The sequence below is a fragment of the Sinocyclocheilus grahami genome, unplaced genomic scaffold (assembly GCF_001515645.1).
Source record: "Sinocyclocheilus grahami isolate Dianchi unplaced genomic scaffold, SAMN03320097.WGS_v1.1 scaffold561.1, whole genome shotgun sequence".
Taxonomy (NCBI): domain Eukaryota; kingdom Metazoa; phylum Chordata; class Actinopteri; order Cypriniformes; family Cyprinidae; genus Sinocyclocheilus; species Sinocyclocheilus grahami.
In genome coordinates this window covers 514,325-534,180 of record NW_015505740.1, presented here as the reverse complement: position 1 = coordinate 534,180, position 19,856 = coordinate 514,325, and the positions used below count along the sequence as shown (strand labels likewise).

Genomic DNA, 19,856 nt, shown 5'->3' with positions numbered 1-19,856 from the left:
TGTTATTTTACAAGAATTTCTATCTATATCTGTGCATATATATATATATATATATATATATATATATATATATATATATATACATATATAATTTAATTGTTTTAATTCCTGTAGCATTTTAAAAGAGGTTAAACCTGCACACCTGAAACACCCAAATCCTGCTAATCTACCTTAATGTAAAATGCCACAAAAATCACTTATGGGATAACTAATGTTAATTTAAATGACTAATTAGCTAGTCAAAATAACTATAGAGGACTCTACCTGGACACCACATAACAAACAGAGTAAACTTTACAGTTCTTCAGTAGAGCAGGACTAGAAATCATGGTCCTCATATCGTTTGTCACGTTAGTTACTTGGCACTCCTCTGTATGATCGTACTGAGATACTGGATGAATTGTGATCCCTCCTGTAGATCTGTGTGGTGTCAGTTTGTGTACAGAGAGAGAAATCACAAAATGGAAAACAGGTGTTAAACTAGAGGGATTGTGGAGAGTCTGGGATTATGTTGAACTTTTTGCTTGCATTTAGTAGTATGCTGCAATGAGACAATCAACCTCAAAACAACCAATGTGATTTTTATTTATTTTATTTATTAATTATTCTTGCAACTTTACTAAAGGGCTGAATTGATTGAAGCTGTTATACGCTGTTGACGTTTTTATTTCCTCTCGCAAAATGTTGCGTAAAAAAAACACTGAAACGACACACTGCGTAGTCTTCACTATTCAGCGTACACGTGTAGATGGCAGTGATTTCTTAGATTAAATTGAATACGTTCCTTTTTGCCACTTTTTTTCTTTCTTTCTTTTTTTTTTTTACTAACACAAGATAGATGTGTATACGAATGAAGGAGAAAAAAAAACATACAGATATTCACATGCCTGTAAAATAGTGCGCAATAAGCACAGCACTTTTTCCCTCATGTTGACTTGCTCTTCTCTAATTTCGTGCTTGCATCGGACACTTTTGGAAACCAGACTGAAAGAAATGTTAGAGCTGAGGCTAAAATCTGGATTAGCATGGAGACATACATTCATTAATCTCCCGTATTTAGACATCTGCGTAATTAAAATAGGCTGGAACTTTCCAATAAAGTATTAGTTTAGACTATAAAACATATAGGATAAACATACGTTTAAGATTAAAGACATTTTGGGGTAATGCTGCTCAAGCTTTAATGACTCGTATCCACTGGGGCTATTTCAGACTTTGCTCTCAGTTTAAAAGGTAGAAACGAACTCTCAAATCTCTGCGGTTCATGAGAGCTGCACTAATATGCGGAGGCAAAGAAACAAATTCACATTTTCGACCTTTTCATTTTTTGTTCGTACTATGATGTGGTGCTTTTTCTTTTTCTGAATTTCAAAGTTTACGGATTTTTGGAGAATTGGTATTTTCACAGCGTGTGTTCTTGCCCATATTGCACTTGCATTCATTTCTTCATATTCCACTGGGAAATTTTTATGAAAAGTTCCTTCTTTAAACTGAACTAACAGCGGTTTATTAACCAGGAATGTTTAACAAAACCACCATGAGCCATGCTATTGCGGCAAATAAAACATATTAGCGTTCCTGTTGTCTTCAGCGAATGTGGCAATTAAAATGAGCCTCCAAGTGGTACTAAATAACTCATTGTTTATGCTACAAATATTCTTTCTCTATAAATAGTGGCAGAAATGCCTACTGTAATTATAAAACAAAATGAAACAAACATCCACAGAAATTAAGACAAGCATAATTTAATAGTGAAGGATTCATTCAAGTATAAAGTTTATCTCAAGTTTTAAGAATGATGTCTAAGTTCATTTACAGTCTTAGAGACTCTGGTAATGCCACTCTCTTCTCCCTCAACCACAATAAACCACAAGCCTGATTACCTTAAAATATGGAAGACTGTGAATTGTTAATACTAATACTAAAATTAATAATAACAATAATTATAATAATGTTTAAGATTAGAAACACACACACACACACACACACACTTTAAGATTTTTTAAGCTGTAAAGATTTGTTAGGCCTATGTTTCAAGTTTAACAGATGTCTCTAATTTTGACATTAAAAACAGTGGTTATTTGATATTTTAACAGTTCAACAGACAAAGGATACAGACAAAACATACTATTAAACACATGAAGGATAGACACATGGAGAAACCGAAACAGAAACAGACAAGTACGTACCTTTTCTTCTCTTTGGATAACCGAGCACAATCACGGTTAGTGATGCCGTTTTTGACAGAAAGAACACTGTAAAACTTCCTAAGTCGTCATTTAAAATAGTACATCTTTGGGATTTTAGGAAAAGCACATAAAAGGGGGCGGACACAATGAACTGCGCTCACGTTCATACACTCATGCAGCTGTTCTCTGTTCCACACACGCACACACACTCAGTAAATGACTTGTAGCTATTATCACATAGATGCAATTTCTTCGTCTTCGTTAAATGTGTTTATATATTTTTCAATTTAGATAGCTGCATTTATCTACCCTCGTGAAATTAAATATTTGAGGGAGCGTTTCAATAGCTCTGTTTAATAGTCTTTGAGACTTAAACATATCCTCATTACTCCAGTTTATTATGTGTGCCTATTTTACTTTTACAGACAATATAACTTTGAATAAGTCAAATTCAATTCGCGGTTCTCAAGAAACTTTGATGATAGCCAAGGATATATATATATATATATATATATATATATATATATATATATATATATATATATATATATATATATAATCAAAGTAGTTTCGCTAGTAGTCACATGCTTGTACACAGAGGCAATCAGTACAATATGGCACTAAAAATAAACACTACAGTTCAGGATATTTTTCACGCGGCAATTTACAGCAAATCGAAGTAATTCACATCAGTACAAGACAAATGCATTCACCTCACTCAGACTTTACAACTGTCAAAAAGACACACATATGATCAAATTAAGCCATAAGAATAAAAATAGCAAAATAAAGAGCAAAACGTTCTTTGCATCAACTTGTTTGAGTTACTTTAAGAAAAATCTTTCAGAAAATGTTTTACATTTTTAAACAATTACGCGCTGCCATTACTCGTCTGTGGGTTATAATTAATAGTTGCAGCAATGCTATAGGCTAACGTGTGGGTAATAAGAGAAACACATTCGTCCACTAAAGTTTGAAAATACATCGTCACGCACATACTCGGTGCAGCTTTCCGATGCACCATTCGCCTATAGCAATTTGATAATGCATGATTTCGTTTAGGATATATCATTGGAAAGCACCCCCCCACTAAACACTCTAATCTTGCTTTATCAGTCTTTTGATAAAGAAGAGAAGCTGCCCGTAGTTAAAGCGACTCCGTGCGGCGTGTGTGTGTGTCTCTCTCTCTCTCTGTGTGTGTGTGTGTGTGTGTGTGTGACACTGATGGATGCGCCAATGGTTAGACGGACAGATGCTTGGGCGGATCTAACGGCATGCACACAAGAGTGAGTGAGATCGCGCAAAAACATCCCGGATCCGTGAAAGACTTGCTCTTCCCTTTCGATCTGCCCATGTGAGCTCGGCGCGCGGACATTGAAGAGATTCTGGACATTCTGGTTTTATTTGAACGCTACGACTCCCAATTGCTCCCTTCCGAGGGGTCGATGCGATTCCCTTTGCGGTCAGATGTGAGAGGAGACAGCACGATCGCGAGGCGAAGACGCGGACTTTAGTGGAAGAGGCAGTGTCTGACAACTCACCCGCAGATAGTAAACAGAGAGGACACAGTTCCCATCTCCCCCTCTCATCCAAGACGGACAACTTCGCCCTTTCTCCACTACAAAGAGTTCACGCTTTACGCTTGCAAAAACGAAAACGAAAAACCTCTCTCTTTATAACACTGTTTTTTTTTTTTTTTTTTTTTTTTTTAGTAGTAGTAGTAGCTGCCATGATGATGGACATATCTGGAAAATGTTGATCTTACCGTTTTAAAAAGTCCATTCTGTGAAGAAAGCGGATTTTCGAAAGTGACATTACTGGAGAGCGCGAGAGGAAGACGCGTCTGCTTCGCCCGTTGCTGTTTTTAAATACCTGCTATGAGCCCCACAAAGAAGGCTAAAAAGTGCTATTAGTGGCCAAGAAAGTGTTTGGCAATAGCTCAGTGATACATGCTCTTGCAGCAGCAGCAGCTGAGGCGCAGCCCGAGTCCATCCCCTCCTTCTGATGTGCGTTATTACAAGCAGGAATACCCAATCAAACACCTATCGCATCGATTCTCTCAGCGGATTCCCAACGCGCGCGGACAAAATAAGCAAACGAGGCAGCGCGCGGGCGACAAGTCCGTCCATCTCCTCCTTCAAGCTTTTTGTCTTTACCCCGGTTTGTTTATTATAAAAGAGATGGACGTTTGAAAGGCGGTGGGCACTTGGAGTCTTTGGGATTTTCACAGAAAGCTATCGGCGACAGCTACGCGATTCTTTATTATTATTGTTTTGGCTTTTCAAATTGTGTGCGATTACTCGGACCGGATTCCTCATGGATAACACGTTTATTCAAGCCACCGAGTAAGTAAAGCTTTGCTCTTTGCCTTCGTGAACCATTAATAAAGGCGACTGCTGCCTGCCTTGCACGCGTTTTTACGCTTAAACAAAAACATTACCTCAGCCTGCCGGTTTGAAATGCACATATGTAAGTGTCAGTCATTGCATTTCTATAGTGTTGTGTTTGTGAGCTGCTACTTTTACTATTCGAGTGCATTGGGGTTGGCTGCGGTAGGGAGAGAGATAGAGAGAGAGAGACATATGCCTACCCACATGACATGAGCTAGCTAACCCATTCGAGATGGAAGGAGTTAATATGACAGTGCTTGATGTTTGCCTCTGTTTGCCGACTTTGAGTGACGCGATCATTTCGTTTTCCTTTAAGCTTGCCTGTTGCAGCTTCCAGCGCGGAGTGAGAGAGACTCGCACTGAGGCACGAGCGGTTTTCCTCACCACTGTAACGGCTCGACTCTCCGACATATCCAAAAGACGCGCGGGGGGAAAGAGAGAGGAAAGAGGGGGAAAATCCCGCTTCGTCTTCATCCTCTTCAGATCTTGCCGTCTGATTTTGGGGTTTGAAAACTGCCGATACATGTCAGGCGTGTGAAAGCGCCCCAGGTGCCGTGTATCAGAGCAGAAGCGGAGCAGCTCTCGGGATCTCAGGGGCTCCTGAAAAAAACAAAAACCTGAAAGAGAAACATGCCTCGGAGGAAACAGCAAGCGCCCCGGCGCTCGGCAGGTACGGCTCTTCTTCTTCTTCATTTGCTCCTCTTCACCTCTGTATTTTTAGTTTTTTACGCTATTTTCATAGCAACGCTGAACGTGTGTGTGTGTGTGTGTGTGTGTGTGTGTGAAATGATCTGGAATTATCCATTGCTCCTTTACTTAGCGAAATGATGTGTATACGAATACAAAGTTTTCTTTTTTTTTTTTTTTTTGAAAGGTTGTCTTTTTATTAAGTTTGTCATGATACTGTAGAAAATAATTTGAGGCCACACTTCTTTTAAGGACAATAGTCGACTGGCTTAATAAGAATAACAGTGTTGAACTTGATTCCTGTGAATACTGACTCTTTTACTCGCGTGGGTTTCGTACTTTGGTCAGTCCTCCTCATGCAGCTGAAGCTGAGTCGAGTCTGTTAGTCTTTTGAGTGCTCTCTCTTTTACACCGCTCTCTTTCCTCGTAGGGCGTAGATATATTGACTCCATGAATTCGAGATCTATAAAGAAGCGCAGGAAAAAAGGGCTTGGGTGTCAGCTGACTGTCATGACTCTCGTTGTTTTTGGGCTTTTTGTGCGAAAACATTTGATCACAAAAGGCCAACTTTATTTTCTTTTTTATCCCTCCTCTCCGTTTCTGGGAAAGACTCAAAGATTATTTTGTAGCCGACGCACGAGGGGTCTAAGAAGAGCCTTTAATGGACAGTTGCCATCTTTGATTTGACGGCTGATTGATTGCCTGTCATCCGGGTGCTCTTTGATCTATTCATTCCTGATAAACATCAATAAATCACTCGCCATGGCAACGCCACAACCCCGTGACGTCACGTCTGCTCTGACAACCGTCCATTAAAACATATTTAATTGCCGCTTTTCTACTTTTTTTCACATAGGCCACATTTACTTCCGCTGCTCAAAGACCACCAACACGAGGGACATGAAAAACAGACCGCCTGATCGACGATAGGCGACATCTAAAACTCGTTTGCTTCATTTTTTTAACGAACTGTCTAAAAATAACATACCTTATGACATTGTGATTGTGATTGTTAGTGGACACATTTGCAACAAGGAAAAATGATGTAGTCAAAAAAACAAAAAAATAGAAATCTGTCAGCTTATCTGTTGCTAATGTCTTTTCAGGCCTACATTGTAGCCACTTTTTTTTAACCAGTCACTGTTGTGATTAAAACTAGAATATGTACGTCTTGTGATTTTTGAATCCTTGTCTAAACTTTGCTTGGAGACACAAGAAGTCTTTGTTTATTCATGGATGAATTACAGACTGTTAGTGTACGATAGATGGCTAAATATTTACCGCTTAAACGCTTTCAGGTGAAGATGCTATCTAAATAAAAATAGGCAGACTATTGACTATCCGATTCAACAGCTGCATGCAGTAGTGTTTATGCATAAGTCATACAGAACAGATCCATACTGTTTGATCAACACTGACGCTCTTGCACGCATGCAAATATCATTGGAGTGCGATACACTCATAAACGGTCCGATAGAGGGCACACCTACAGTCCTACAAAAACACACACGCACACACATACACAAAACTAATAACCTAATCTGGAGACGGAAGAATGGTTTGCTCCATCAGTCTGACCCGTCAAAACAACTTTGTTTCATATTTGATTTAATTGTCTCTCCTTTGACAGCCACATTCATCAATAGCTCTAATGGTCAATCAGAAGTTGGCAGAGTGAGTGCTCTCATTTTGTCCCCCCTCCCCTCCCCTCCCCTCCCCTCCTCTCCCAATATGATAGGCTTGCGCTTTACTTTATCAAAATGCTTTTGCCTAATGGACGCGCAGAGGTAGAGGGAAGGAGGGAGGAGGGGAACAAGGGTGACTGAGAGGCTTCTCATTTCAGAGGAGTGAGAGAGAGAAAAAATCAGGCATTTATGCCTTTGATGAGCGGATGAAGACAAATACAAGAGCAGGCTGAGAGCCTTTTTTCTCTCTCTTTAGATGAGGCAACTTCCTGTGATTTTTTTTTTTATTTATTTCTTTTTTAACTCCCTCTCTCCTTTCTTCAAACCAATGCCCCTCCCCTCTGTCTCTCTCTCTTCTTCTCACTCCATCCCTCCCTCCCTCCCAGCAGCCCTCACAGCTGCAAGTTATAAGGTTGACGACTGCACTGTGGCATACAAAGAGTGATGACAAATTGATTGTGCCGTCGTGATGGAAAGAGCAAAGGAAAGATGGCAGATGATGGGCCTTGATTAGGAACTTTGGGAAATCCAGTCCCCTGCAACCTTGAGCTTTGCATGAGAAAATTTTGCCCTCCCTCACGTTTTCTGTCTCTCTTTTTCTCGCTCCCTCGTTCTGTCTCTCCCTACCTCCCTCCTCCCACCAAGTCTGGAAGGCCCGCTCAGCCGTAGAAAAAGAAAAGTTGTTTTGCCAGCTTCATTAGTGTTCACCTAATTAGCTGTAAAGCTGATGGATTCCTGACAGGCCTAATGATTGGAGATGACAAGCTCCGCACACTGTCATCCAGCCCAATTAGGTTTGCAGCTAGTTTGATGTAATCAAGTTGATATTACACAGTCCTCCATGCCTTTAGTTGGTGCACTAACTCAATTTGCTGCTGCAGGTGACAAATGGGCCGGGGTACCTGGGTAATCATGTTGGCTGGAATAGAGCGCTTTTAATGGTCAAGAGACTAAGAGCAATAATAGCGGCGAGGTGACAAAACAGAATCAAAAGGCGCAGAAAAATCACGTTGTGAAAGGAACGGGGTGGAAGTGCGTCACAAGCTCATGTACACCTTTGTCGTGATTTATTTATTTTTAATAGTGGGGAAAACTGCCTGCTATCCATTTGTTCAGTCTACTCTATCTATCTCTCTTTTTAACAGACAGACACAGCCCTCTCTGTCTAGCAAGGGTGATTCACCCCCCCCCAAAAAAACACCCATTCAGAAGCAGGCAATGCAGCGCACACACCGTGTTTTTGTTCACAGGCTTCAAAGCTTTTGCCAGACCAAACATATCAATTGTTTTGGGGAGTCGAAGAGAACATCAAACTTTTTTTTCCCCCCAGCCATCTCTTTGTCCGTCTCGTATTTTTCATATCAAAGATAGCTACTAAAGCACACCATTGATGGAAACATCCACGGACCCTCAATACCTAAACTTACAGTCTCCATGTTGACGGGTTTGAACCGAGCGGATTTGATGTATGAAGACAAATGATGTTGATATCGGTCATTATGATAGCGTTCATAGTGCGTTTAAAGTTAGTTTATCTCATCTGCGTTAGAATAAATGCTAACTCCCAGCATTGTGTTTAGAGCGGCTAAATATGATTTATAAAAATATTTGGGTTGTGACGAATGTAACGGAGGCTGCGCTGAGATGGATTGCAGTTGAGGAAAGGAGCTGATTTCTGTGATTTCGTGTGTGTTTGATTGATTGCAGACAGGGAGCAATGATTAATCAAACTCAAAGCCTGTTCCGGCGAGGGTGTGGAGCGTTGGATACATGAGATCATATGGGGAACACCGGTGGGCTCGTAAATACGGTCACATGCACATAATCATCACCCACACGTATGCTTATATGGAACATGTAGGGTTAGACAAAGTCTCAGAAAGAATATTATAATAGTTGGCGCCATTGAAGTTTTAAAGTTTTTTTTTTTTTTCTAATGTCTTTTGACTTTGCAATTTAAAAGTCGTCCACTTTGGTTCAAGATTTTTTTTCGTCCCCTGCTGCAATTTAATTACTTAAATTATAATGAAACATCATGGTGACTTGATTATGTTAATTATCCTTATTAAAACCTAGTCATGATAATCATATGCATTATTAAGAAAAAAATAAAATTGTCATGTACACCACTGTCTAGAATTACATTTAAAAAAAAAAATAGGATTTTTTTTGTTTAATATATACAATTATTTAATTCACAAAATTATTAATCAAAAGTGTGCATACTAGTGCAAATCCAGACGGATAGAATTTTAATCTAAATGTTATGCATGTAATAACCGTGAGAGTAAAATCTTCAAATCTAACAGGAGATCTAATTAAATACCATCTGCAGCTCTTTTATAGGGATTTGAGTATTTCTGTATCAGTTTTCCTTATCTGACAGCATTATGAATGCAACATTTTGTTATAACTAGATGGTCATTTTAGTAGGAGAGGGAGCGGCTTTTTACTTTGCCGGTTGGATATATTGTTACACTGAAATTATGAGTTATTGTAGTTGCAAATTTTTCCTTGCGTTTATTTACACAGTGGCTGGACAGAGGACGGCATTTGGCCCTGTGTAGGTGTCCCTTCAGCAGTGTGTGTGTGTGTGTGTGTGTGCGTGCATGCGCATGTGTGTGTGTGTGTGGATTATGGGGCCTGAGTCTTCGTCCTCCTCACATTGCTCTGGCCCAAACCCTGTGCTCCCAGGCAGCCAACTGACACTATGATTAGTTATGGCTGTCCTCCGCCTTTTTCACCACAAGAAGTGAGCAACAATGAGAAGGGTTAAGAGCAGAAGAGGCGGGGAAAAAGCACAGGAATGAAGAGAAAGAGAGAAAGAACGAAGGAAATAAGGATGGGGGTTAAGGGAAAAAGCTGAATAACCTAACAGCCAAACAGAGGGAGAGAGATAGAGAGAGAGAGAGAAGGGAGGGAGGGCAAGTTCTCCTCCCTGTGGATCCACACCAGGGTTGATGGTTGATAAACAGAATTTTTTTCCCGAATCTTCCGTCATGGCTCCCATTAGCTTGACAGCTGTCAATTAGGGCTCCCTTGGTCTCGCAGGCTGCAGTTTATTGCAGGCGGTTGATGCTGTCATTTCCCTCACAGTTTCGCCTTGAGCGTTATCAGGAGCGTTCACACAGTCAATAGCTGATGCATCAGCACTTATTTCTTAAATTGGCTCACAAGGCTGCATCCTTCCCTCATTTTTCCCCCTTTCTACCCCCTTACTATCTCTCTTTCTCTCCTTCTCTGTTTCTCTCACTCTTCCTTTCTTTTCATCCCTTCTTAAGGAAGATATTATGATGAATGGTGACTGCAGCAGGGTTAATGAGAGTGCAGGTTGATTCCATTGTTTGTGTGTGACTTGCTTTTTACACACACTTCAGCTAACAACTATTTTTACAATCAATTTATCCGTTGATAGTTTTTTAGTTTTTTTTAATCATCGATCAGTTATTTTGCATCATGGACACTGCTCTCATCCAGCAGTTATGCTACATGCTGTGTGCAAAAATGGTTTGTAATATAAAGGTTACAATATAAAGTGATTTCAGAGTTTGCAAGCAGCAGGACAGTTGAAATAGCCAAAAATACTGATCCTCGAAAACTGTTAAAAAGGTAGAATTATTATAATTTTTTTTTTTTTGCAAAAACACATTTACTCCTCTGACCATATTGACCATAATCTAAATATAGTAATGTTTTTTTTCCTGTAATTTAGTAATGTAAGGGACATTCATTATTTTTAATAAATCAGTAAAAGTTACTGTTTATGTTAAAATCCCATTACATGCAATGTATTTCAGATTTAAGGCCTTACTAAAATGCACTGTTTAAAAGTGAATATTGTTTTGATCAAGTGAATTTCCCTCCCTTTCTTTTTCGCTTAGAGTGATCTAAATGCAGACACATTTTAAGTTTAATGCTGACAGTAATCGCTCGCCTGCTGTTAGTTCATATTGTTTTGCAAAATAGAAAATGCTTGCATTACAAGAATGTAATATAAAATATAATGTAAGTACATTGTTATACATTACATTGTATTTTTTTTTTCTCAAATGTGTTTTTCACTAATTTAAAGTAATTTTGTTAATGGATGTTCTCCGTGCACAACGTGAATCCCTAACTGTTAACTTTTGTTTTTGTTTTTGTTTATCGATTACGATTATTTTATTAGTTAGAATTGTGCTATTTCAAATCTATACTAAAACACAGAAATATATTTTTCATTCCTAATTCAATGGATTGTTTAAAATGCTGTAATTTGCACACTCTAATGTGAAGCTCTAAACACCGATAAAATATGTGGTTTATTACGCTTAAACATGAATCTATTTATATTTTAAAGAATAAAATGAAAAAAAGTGCATCATTCTAGTTTTGACTAGTAAGATTTTTTTCTCACAGTTGAGAAAGTCACACAAATTGAAAATAAATTAAGCGTTGTTAGTGACATTTAAACTAAACATTTTGAGTAGCTTATCTGCCATTTACACGTCAAAAAGTACAAGAAAAATAAACATGTCTAAATGTTTATGTTCCCCTTGGAGGTTTCTGTGTGTTTTGATTTGATGAAAAGTTTAAATAGTTTTAGTTCAGATGGTTGTGTGCTGTAGTTTGTTGATGATTTCCTCTGTTGTTGAGAGAGTTGGAACTACATGCACCGTGATAGTTGAACATGTTTTACAAAGCAGTTCCCACGGAGAGAATGTACTGCAGCAAGTGTTGATCAGATCCTTATGCTCATCTAGCTGATTCTTGTTTATTTTACCGATCAACAATGAACACGGAATCCTACCGATTATGCTGTGATACCCAGAATACACCTCCCAGTCTACTTGTTGTTGTTTCATGCTGGCGATTGGTCAAGATTATTGGGAGCGCTGCATGATTTGCTGCTACCGTGGCCCACACCTCTTCCGGTGGGGGGAAATCTGGGAGGAGACAGGAAATGAAGAGGTTTTCTGGGATCTGTGTGTCTGGCTGTGGTAGATGGTTATTTTTACCCTGCCCGGTACTGTGAGGGATATTAGCTTAGCCTTGCACAGAGGTGGCACTGAGTATCACAGTACTAATGAATCATCCGGTCCGCGCTCTTTCCGTCTGTTCGAGTTGTCCCGCCTTCCTGCTCTGTCCCACTCTGAGCGATACTGTAGTTCTTTGTGTGCGTGTATCCATGAGGCCGGTCCTCTCTGGCAGCTACAAGCAACTGTGAGAGTTCCAGTGTAGTCCAGTGAAATATGGGCGCGTGGAAGTAATCCCTGTCATGTCGAAGAGCGATGGGGACATGCCGAGGGAGGCTGAGAAAATGACACAGAGGGAGAGTTAGTTTGGGGGCAGGGACTAGACAGTAAAGATTTTGGCAGGGGGCTGGATGTTGGTTTGGTTCAGAGTGTCACTTGAGTCTGTGTGTGTGTGTGTGTGTGTGCAATTCCTCCACAGAAATGACAGGGGTCTTGTTCCACTCATCTCGGCACCTTCCTCCTCTTTCACTCCGAGCCTGAAAACTGACAGCCATCAGTCTTGTGCTTTTTTATCACAGTGTGTGTGCGTGTGACATGCAGGCTGCTTTTTGATGGCGGTGCCGGTGATGAAAGGCAGAGCAGCAGAGAATGAGAGCGAGAGAGGGGCCCTAGTAATCAGGGCCAGCCTGAGCTCTGACATCCTTCTCCGGCCTGACAGGCCTCTTCCTCCTTGTCTCCTCACTACCCCGACTAGAGGAAAGAGAGAGGGGGCGGCCCTCAAATGCTCACAAACTCCTGCTCTCTCATGTCCTGATCAGTCTCAGATGCTGGGAATTATCCCTCCTCCCTCCACGTTGTGTTTTATTTAATGAGGACAGAGGAAGACGAGGGGAACGCGCCGCACAGGGGTTGGGGATGTTGTTAACTCTGCCGGAGTCCCTCCGAGGAGAGGAGCATGTTTGTCCACATCTGCGCGACCTCGGCAAACGTATATGAGTGGTTACGTACGATGATGTGCATTTTCCTGTGTGCCGGCATTTCCTTCCTGTGCGTTCCCGCGTTTGAATGTGTTCGTACGCATCGCCTGCTCGGGTTAGTCGCATCGGTTCTTGGCAGAGGCAGGCAGGTGTGAGGGGCAGAGTGAGGGAGGCAGGCTGAGCGAGAGAGGAAGTCTGTTTTATTTTATACTGCGGGCCTGTTGCTAATTAATGTTTCTTGGTAGGATTCTGTCTGAGTTGAGTAATGTTTTTGATCTTTATGCCTGATAACTGCATACCTAATGAGATTTCAAAGCTTCTCGAGATGTGTGTGCGCTGCTCCCTGCAATTATTGACAGATGCCTTTTCTCCGCCATTGGGTTCGGCACCATAAATCCTCTGGCTGTAATGAGCTTGAGAAGTGCCACCCTGCCAGTGAAGTGCCGCCCTGCCAGTGAGCTAATGAAAGAGAGAGAGAGAGAGAGAGAGAGAGAGAGAGGGTGGAGGGGGGATCACGCTTCCTTGACACATTTTTTTCTTTAAATGCACTCTGCAGATGTCAGGCCCCCACTGCCAGTGTGTTAAAAAAGAAAAGAGCATGAGATAGAGGAAGGAAAAAGAGAGGACGATCTTTACAGTAAAGGAGGGGTGAGTTGAAGCCTGCCTTTGAGGAGACACGAGAAGGGATGAGTAGAGAGTTTCGGTCGGTCGGTCGGCGAGCCGTTTCGGGTTTCGTTTCTGCGCCGAGGTCGTTTATCTGCCGTATGTAGTTTTTATTTGAAATAGTAGTCGCGTTGTTGCCGAACTTGACTTTGATTGATACCCTTGCCCTCTCAGAGCCAGGTTTTTTAGGACTTGTCTGTTTCTTTCGCATACATAGTTTTTTTCCCCTTTCTTTCCTTCGTTGGCCTGTTTCCTTTTCCTTTTTAAAAAACAAAAGGACAGTATGAAAGAAAGAAAGTGAGATGGAGCAATAGACAAGAAAAAAAGAAAAGCTGGCCTGTTCTCTGACTCCCTCACGCACATATATAACACTTCAGCCTTTTTGATGCTGTCCTGAACTCGGATAGCGGGACCAGAGAGAGTGAAAGAGAGCAAGAGAGAGAGAGAGAGGAGCTCCATGCCAAACAGTCGATTTCCCCAGCTCCTCAGCACGGTCATACATCATGGACCCACCCTTCTCTCCTGACAGAATGACATGTGTCATTTATCAAACAGGCCCTTGCCAAGGAGCCCAGTGTTAGGGACTGTCCCCCCCTCGGAGAATTGCCACTGCCTCCACGCCACCGAGGGGTCTGCACAGCCAGGGGAGGGGACGGCGGATGAGTGGGAGACACGGCTCCAGTAGGTCCGCTAACAATGCCACTCAAATCTTTCCCCAGAATTCCTCTGTTTTTATGTTTGCGCATTTTCTTTTCTTTTTATTTAATGTCGTACTTACAGAAGTTTGCATTTATTTTTTAGGTCAAGGGAAGTCGTAGGTTTTATAAGTTAGCATACATGCGTCCGACTCGTGAAGACCACGTCCGTGCGCACGTCTAGCTGTCAAGTATCAGTCAGAACCCAAATCCGCCGTCCCCTACCCTCCCTCTTCCCTCCTCCTGTCCCTCCTTCTGCCTCTCCAGGGGCCTGCACGAGTGAATCGGAGCTCTTTCGCTTTCCCATGATTCAAAGGAGCATTACTGAAGATGGATGCTCCTTAAAAAAAGAAATTGATGATGGATACGAGGCTGGCCATGTCATTCATCATTTTGAATATTATTTAGACTGGCCGTGTAAAGCTGTAACCTGAGCAGGGCTCAGAGAGAGAGAGAGGGAACAAGAGAGAGCTCGGAGCAGGACGTGGGCTTCCTCTGATGGATGGGCTGAGCTCTTGCACTGTTCGTTACCAGATACCAGAGGAGCCGAACTCCTTTGCTCACTCATTCACCCACTCGCTACCCGTTTTATTCACGCCTGAAAGGGCAAAAATAAAACGAGGGGTGGCAGCGCTTGAAAACAAAACTCAAAGTGTTTTTGTTTGTCATCACCACGGCCCTGTAACCTGGGTAACCCTGACTTTTTTTCCGTTTTTGTTTTCCTCCCCCCGTGCTGACAACGTTTCTCATCGAGGTCGTAAAGTTTTGTCGACAGCCCATCAGGAACGAGGTGACCATTGTTGTCATGGACGCAAAAAGAGCGGGAACAGCTGGACTTCATTAGCAGGAAATGAAGCCGACCTTTAACGAAAGCAGAAAAAGAAACGCATATCTGAGCGCTCGAATCGCACGTGATCCTCCCGCGTTAATGAAAACATTTCTGTCATGTTTTCCTCTGTCCCTTTTGTGACCGTAAGATGAGATCTGTCCGAATCATATTTTCACAGTATCTATAAGCATCTGATAATTCGGTTAATGGCGCGCTCTCGCTGTGTGCCTGCAGTTCACGGACTGGTCAGATTCCTGTCGTCTCTGGTGGTGGCAGTTGAGTGCTCAACAATGCTTGATATATTTGTCCATTGTTGCGGTAGGGGACTGCGCGACCATTGACGTGAGATGCATCGTGCTTTCGGCCACATTGAAATGGGTTTGATGAATTATTTTGCTTTGCAGGCTCGTTGCTGGACGTGGTGGGTGTACTTAGATTCATTGTTCATGAATTTTCCAGCACCTAGAATGTGTCCCAACTCATGACAGGCCCCACCCTATGACGAACTCCTCCAGCGTTTGGGTTTCAGCGGTCTGCATTTATAAAGCCCTATGGGCTTCATCTGCCCCTGCAAACCCCACTTTTGAGGTGCACCCTTCTAAGAGAGGTTGAAAGGGTCGAACTGTTAAGAGAGCTTCAAACCCATTCCAGCGAGAGAAAGAGAGAGAGAGCACATGCGAAAAAACATAGGGGCATGATGGAAAGCAAGAACAGGATGGAGAGAATAGGTTGTTTTGTTTTTGTATGCTCTATTTCTTCCCCTTCCTAGTACCCCTCTCTCCCTCCCTCACTCTCCCTCTCTCTCTTTTTTCCAGTTTTATAGCAGGAGACATGATTTATTGTGGCCATCCATCTCTGGGTCTCATCCATCACCTCCTGGTTGCTAGGCAATCATGGCAGCAGCTGTTTGCTTTGACTCAGACAGAGGCACTGTCAATCAAGACAGGCAGGTGAAAAGCATTAGAAACACGCTATTGTCAGACGGAATAATTAATCAAAGGCAAGAAAGATAATTAAAAAGATATGACCCTTGCTAGCACTTGCTCAGGGTTGCCTGAGAAGAGAGCGAAGAGGGAAAAAACAAGGGTAAGAGAGTGGAGCAGGAGGAAAGCACTGGCGTGTGGCATGTCCTCTCTCTCTCTCTCTCTCTCTCTCTCTCTCTTTCTCTCTCTCTCTCTTTAACTCAGTCTCACTCGCTCGACACAGTAAGGGAGTGGAGCAGAGGAAGATAAAGCTTACTCTCTCCGTCACTAGACCAGGTTGTAATTAATTAAAAAGAGATCGGAGGAGAAAGAGAGAGGGGAGAGAAATAATAAAAGGGCTGGCGGAGGAGATGAGAGAGAGTGAGTGAGGGTAGAGAGAGAGAGAGAGTGGAACCACATGAAAGGGTTGAGTACCTCACTCTGATACGAGCAAATGCTACAAACGCGCACTTAAAAGTGTTCCTCTTCAAATCCATGTCGCTCGCTCTCCTGTGTGCCTCTGAGTGTGTGTCTGTGTGTGTGTACGCGCTGCGACTTTCCCACAAAGCCTCAGGCCTACACGGTGTGCCTTCTTTAACTCTAGCTTAAGATGTCTCTGTTGAAATGCGCGTGCACGCACACCTATAGTCAGCTAATGTTACTCAGATACAGCGAGAGGCAGACAGCCCTGCAGTTCAGAATAATGAGTGTCCACGTTTTGGATACCTCAGGATAGCTTTATCGACACCTACGCAGTGTCAGTCACTCGTATAATGCAGAAAGTTTGGGTCAATGACATCTATCTATCTATCTATCTATCTATCTATCTATCTATCTATCTATCTATCTATCTATCTATCTATCTATCATTTTTTATTTATTATTTAAAGAAAATCATATTTGTATGGTCACACTTTATTTTAGGGTCCAATTATTGCTATTAACAAACCATTAACTATGAATTTTGCCTCAATAAACTCCTAATTTTCTGCTTATTAATGGTTAATAAGGTAGACTAGTAACAACATTTAAAGTTGTTTTTCTTTCTTAAAAAAAAAAGTTTTAGATTTTTCCACCATTTTTTTCTTTCTTTATTGCTCTTTTATGTCATAAACCTTTTCGTCTAATTTTCACGTCATTAAATTGCATTTTATTACTGTCACAATATTGTGTGTACATGTCTGTTAGTGTGGTGTAAGCTGGTGTAGAGTCAGACGGTCAATTATACAGTTTAGCTGTCATTATCCAAAAATATCTGACCACAGAATGCCTGCATTGACCGATCTGAATCAAGTATTCTGGAGAGCCATGTAATAATTTGCAGTAACATGGTGTGTGGAGTGTTTGTGCCTGTGTCTCTGTTCACTTGGTTAGACAGCAGTGTCTCCTGCACCTACATGTCTCTGAGGTAATGTGAGGTCATGTTGCCTCTAGCAGCAGCTCTCCCATGGGCCTGTCTTTTTGTCTCTATCTATCTCTCTCTCTCACTTGCTTTCTCCATCATTTCACTCTACGTACATAGATAAGACCCAGAACAATGCGTTCACCTCCTAGACCAAAGCGTTCTTCCAAATGTTACATTCATATCAAAGTTTATAGTAAATTTCAGAATTCACACAGCAATCGTCATGTATACCATTTCAGTGTTTTGGCTCAGAATGGTAATAAAGGTCTTTAAAACATTAATATGACACTTTTCCCGCATGCTAGATGAAACATGAGGGAGCGACCGTGCTATATGTTGTAAGTAGTGTTTGGCTAGTCATTATCATGTAAAAGAGTCGCTCTAATCTTCTGACACAGGTGCAGATGGAAAGTCCAGTCAAAACACTGTAAAACGCATCCATAGACGTCACACTGACATGGTTTGCCCTTTGTGTAAATGGAGAAAAAATAGCTTTGCCGCGCCGTCTCGTACCACAAATATACCTCAGATAGACACGACTACTCTCACACCTCCTCAACATACCTTTCTGATAAAATGATAGAGATGGAAATGTCATGGCTCTTAACTCGGTGTCTGTGAGAGTGTTAGAGTTGTTTTTTTTCAAAGGATGGTTGCTAAAAAAGGTGTTGTTCAGGCTATATCTGATTAGGGTTTGATGTTTGACATGAAACTATTAGTCTGCAGACTAATATGATGAGCCTTGCTTTCGGTATTAAATGTGTCAACTGCTAGATATTTTGTTGTATCGTTTATACTGCGGTGTTTTATATGTGCGTCACTTTTAGTAGACATTTCACATTATTTACATGAAAGCGACACAAAAACATAATGAGAAGAAACCGAGCTGGATATGTCCCAAACAATTTAAATGAATAAGAATTTAAGGCATGTGACACAAAACAGGGTTTATTCGAAACGGTACAGAATTTATGACTTTTGTTTTCAACTCAAGTGTTGCACAATGCAGAGTTGTTGTTTTTTCACTGGTGTGAGACGTATCGTTCATTGGTTATGTTATGTTTGGATTTGTCTTAAAAGAGAAAAGCGAGAAAATAACACCTTTCAGTAAAGTATTGGATATAACGCATTATCCAAAAATAGCCATTAACGATGGCTATTAAAATAAACCTTTTTTTTTTTTTCTTCAACTGACTTCCTGTAAATATAACTATATTGTGGTATATAACATTGTGATATAAAATTACTCATTCCATAATAAAACATTCTTATTCATAATACGCCCCTATTTTTTATTTTTTAACCGCAGAACGAAATTTGAATGCTAGTTTATGTTAGGGCACTTCAGAATGTTTCAAATGTTTTCCTAGCGTCCCTGCTCTGCTCTCGGTACATAATCAATCGTAAGTTCAGTCACTGGCTCTCAGTAAATGTGTAGCTAAATGGCTTATCAGCGTAATCTCTCTTCGCAGTTGCACTTGTGTCAAACATGGGTTTAAGTGATTTATTGAGTCGCTGAGAGGTTATATATTGACCTGGTCCTGGGTCAGTCCCTACAGCTGCTAGTTATGCACTGAAGTCAAACATTACACTAACTCTCGCGACTGATTGCCGATGCAAATTTTGTCTGCTCCAATACAGAGACCTAATTTGACAGGGGAACGTAAATGTAAAAAAAAAAAACAAGCCTCTGAAACCAAATGGTTAAAATGGCCCCAGTGTGGTTAGCCATGTACATCTGGAATGTTAATATAATCTTTCCTCAAAAAATGGCATCGGGGGCTGCTTTGGTTCTTTTAGTCTTAATGACTTGCATACATTTAGATATGGCCTTGAAGTCCCTTGCAATCACATCTGTGAACTACAGGTCACAAAAGAATACTCAGCTAATACTAAAATATTTTAAATTGTGTTTAGAAAGTTGTATTATTAGTTGTAGCATTAAACTACTTTGTTGCATGCATTGATGCATTATTTTATGTAGTTATTTTGAGTTTCTAATTTAATTTATTCTTGTATTTTAAGAAATTTTCATTCTTGCTGTTCCTTAACATATTTCTTATATTTTCATTTAAGAAAAAAATGAAGAAAGTAACGAGTGCAATTCACTCCTCCCCTCTCCTGCGGCTGTCTGTGGCGCTTTTTGATGACACGGTCCACATCTCGTCTGCTGTGCGCTTGAGAGGATGTCCCTCTCCCGGTTGATAAGGCCCCCACTGTTTATGAATTCCTCTGGCTCGATCCAGTCACCCAACCCTGGAATTCAGTGGGGGAAAAGTTTGTGTGCCAGAGTACGTCTCTGTGCTCCCAGCTGTGCGTATAAAACCACAAATGTTATGATGCTGACGATCTTGCCTGCTTATCTTTACCGTAGCGTGTTAAGTACACATATGCATGTCTGAGCAGGAGGTATTTCACT

The 19,856-nt window shown here is 41.2% G+C and overlaps 1 protein-coding gene across 2 annotated transcripts in view; it reads left to right on the top strand.

The window, feature by feature from the left end:
• LOC107556246 (teashirt homolog 3-like) overlaps nt 1–19,856 on the top strand; it is a 53,325-nt gene that overhangs the window by 7,266 nt on the left and 26,203 nt on the right. The window contains exons 1-2 of one of the 2 annotated variants that reach the window (XM_016239312.1): nt 4,005–4,534; nt 4,896–5,249. In XM_016239312.1, coding sequence (XP_016094798.1) covers nt 5,210–5,249 — 40 coding nt within the window. In that variant the 5' untranslated portion in view covers nt 4,005–4,534; nt 4,896–5,209. Of the gene's footprint in view, nt 1–4,004; nt 4,535–4,895; nt 5,250–19,856 lie in introns of those variants that run through there. The other variant, XM_016239313.1, reaches the window with a different exon arrangement.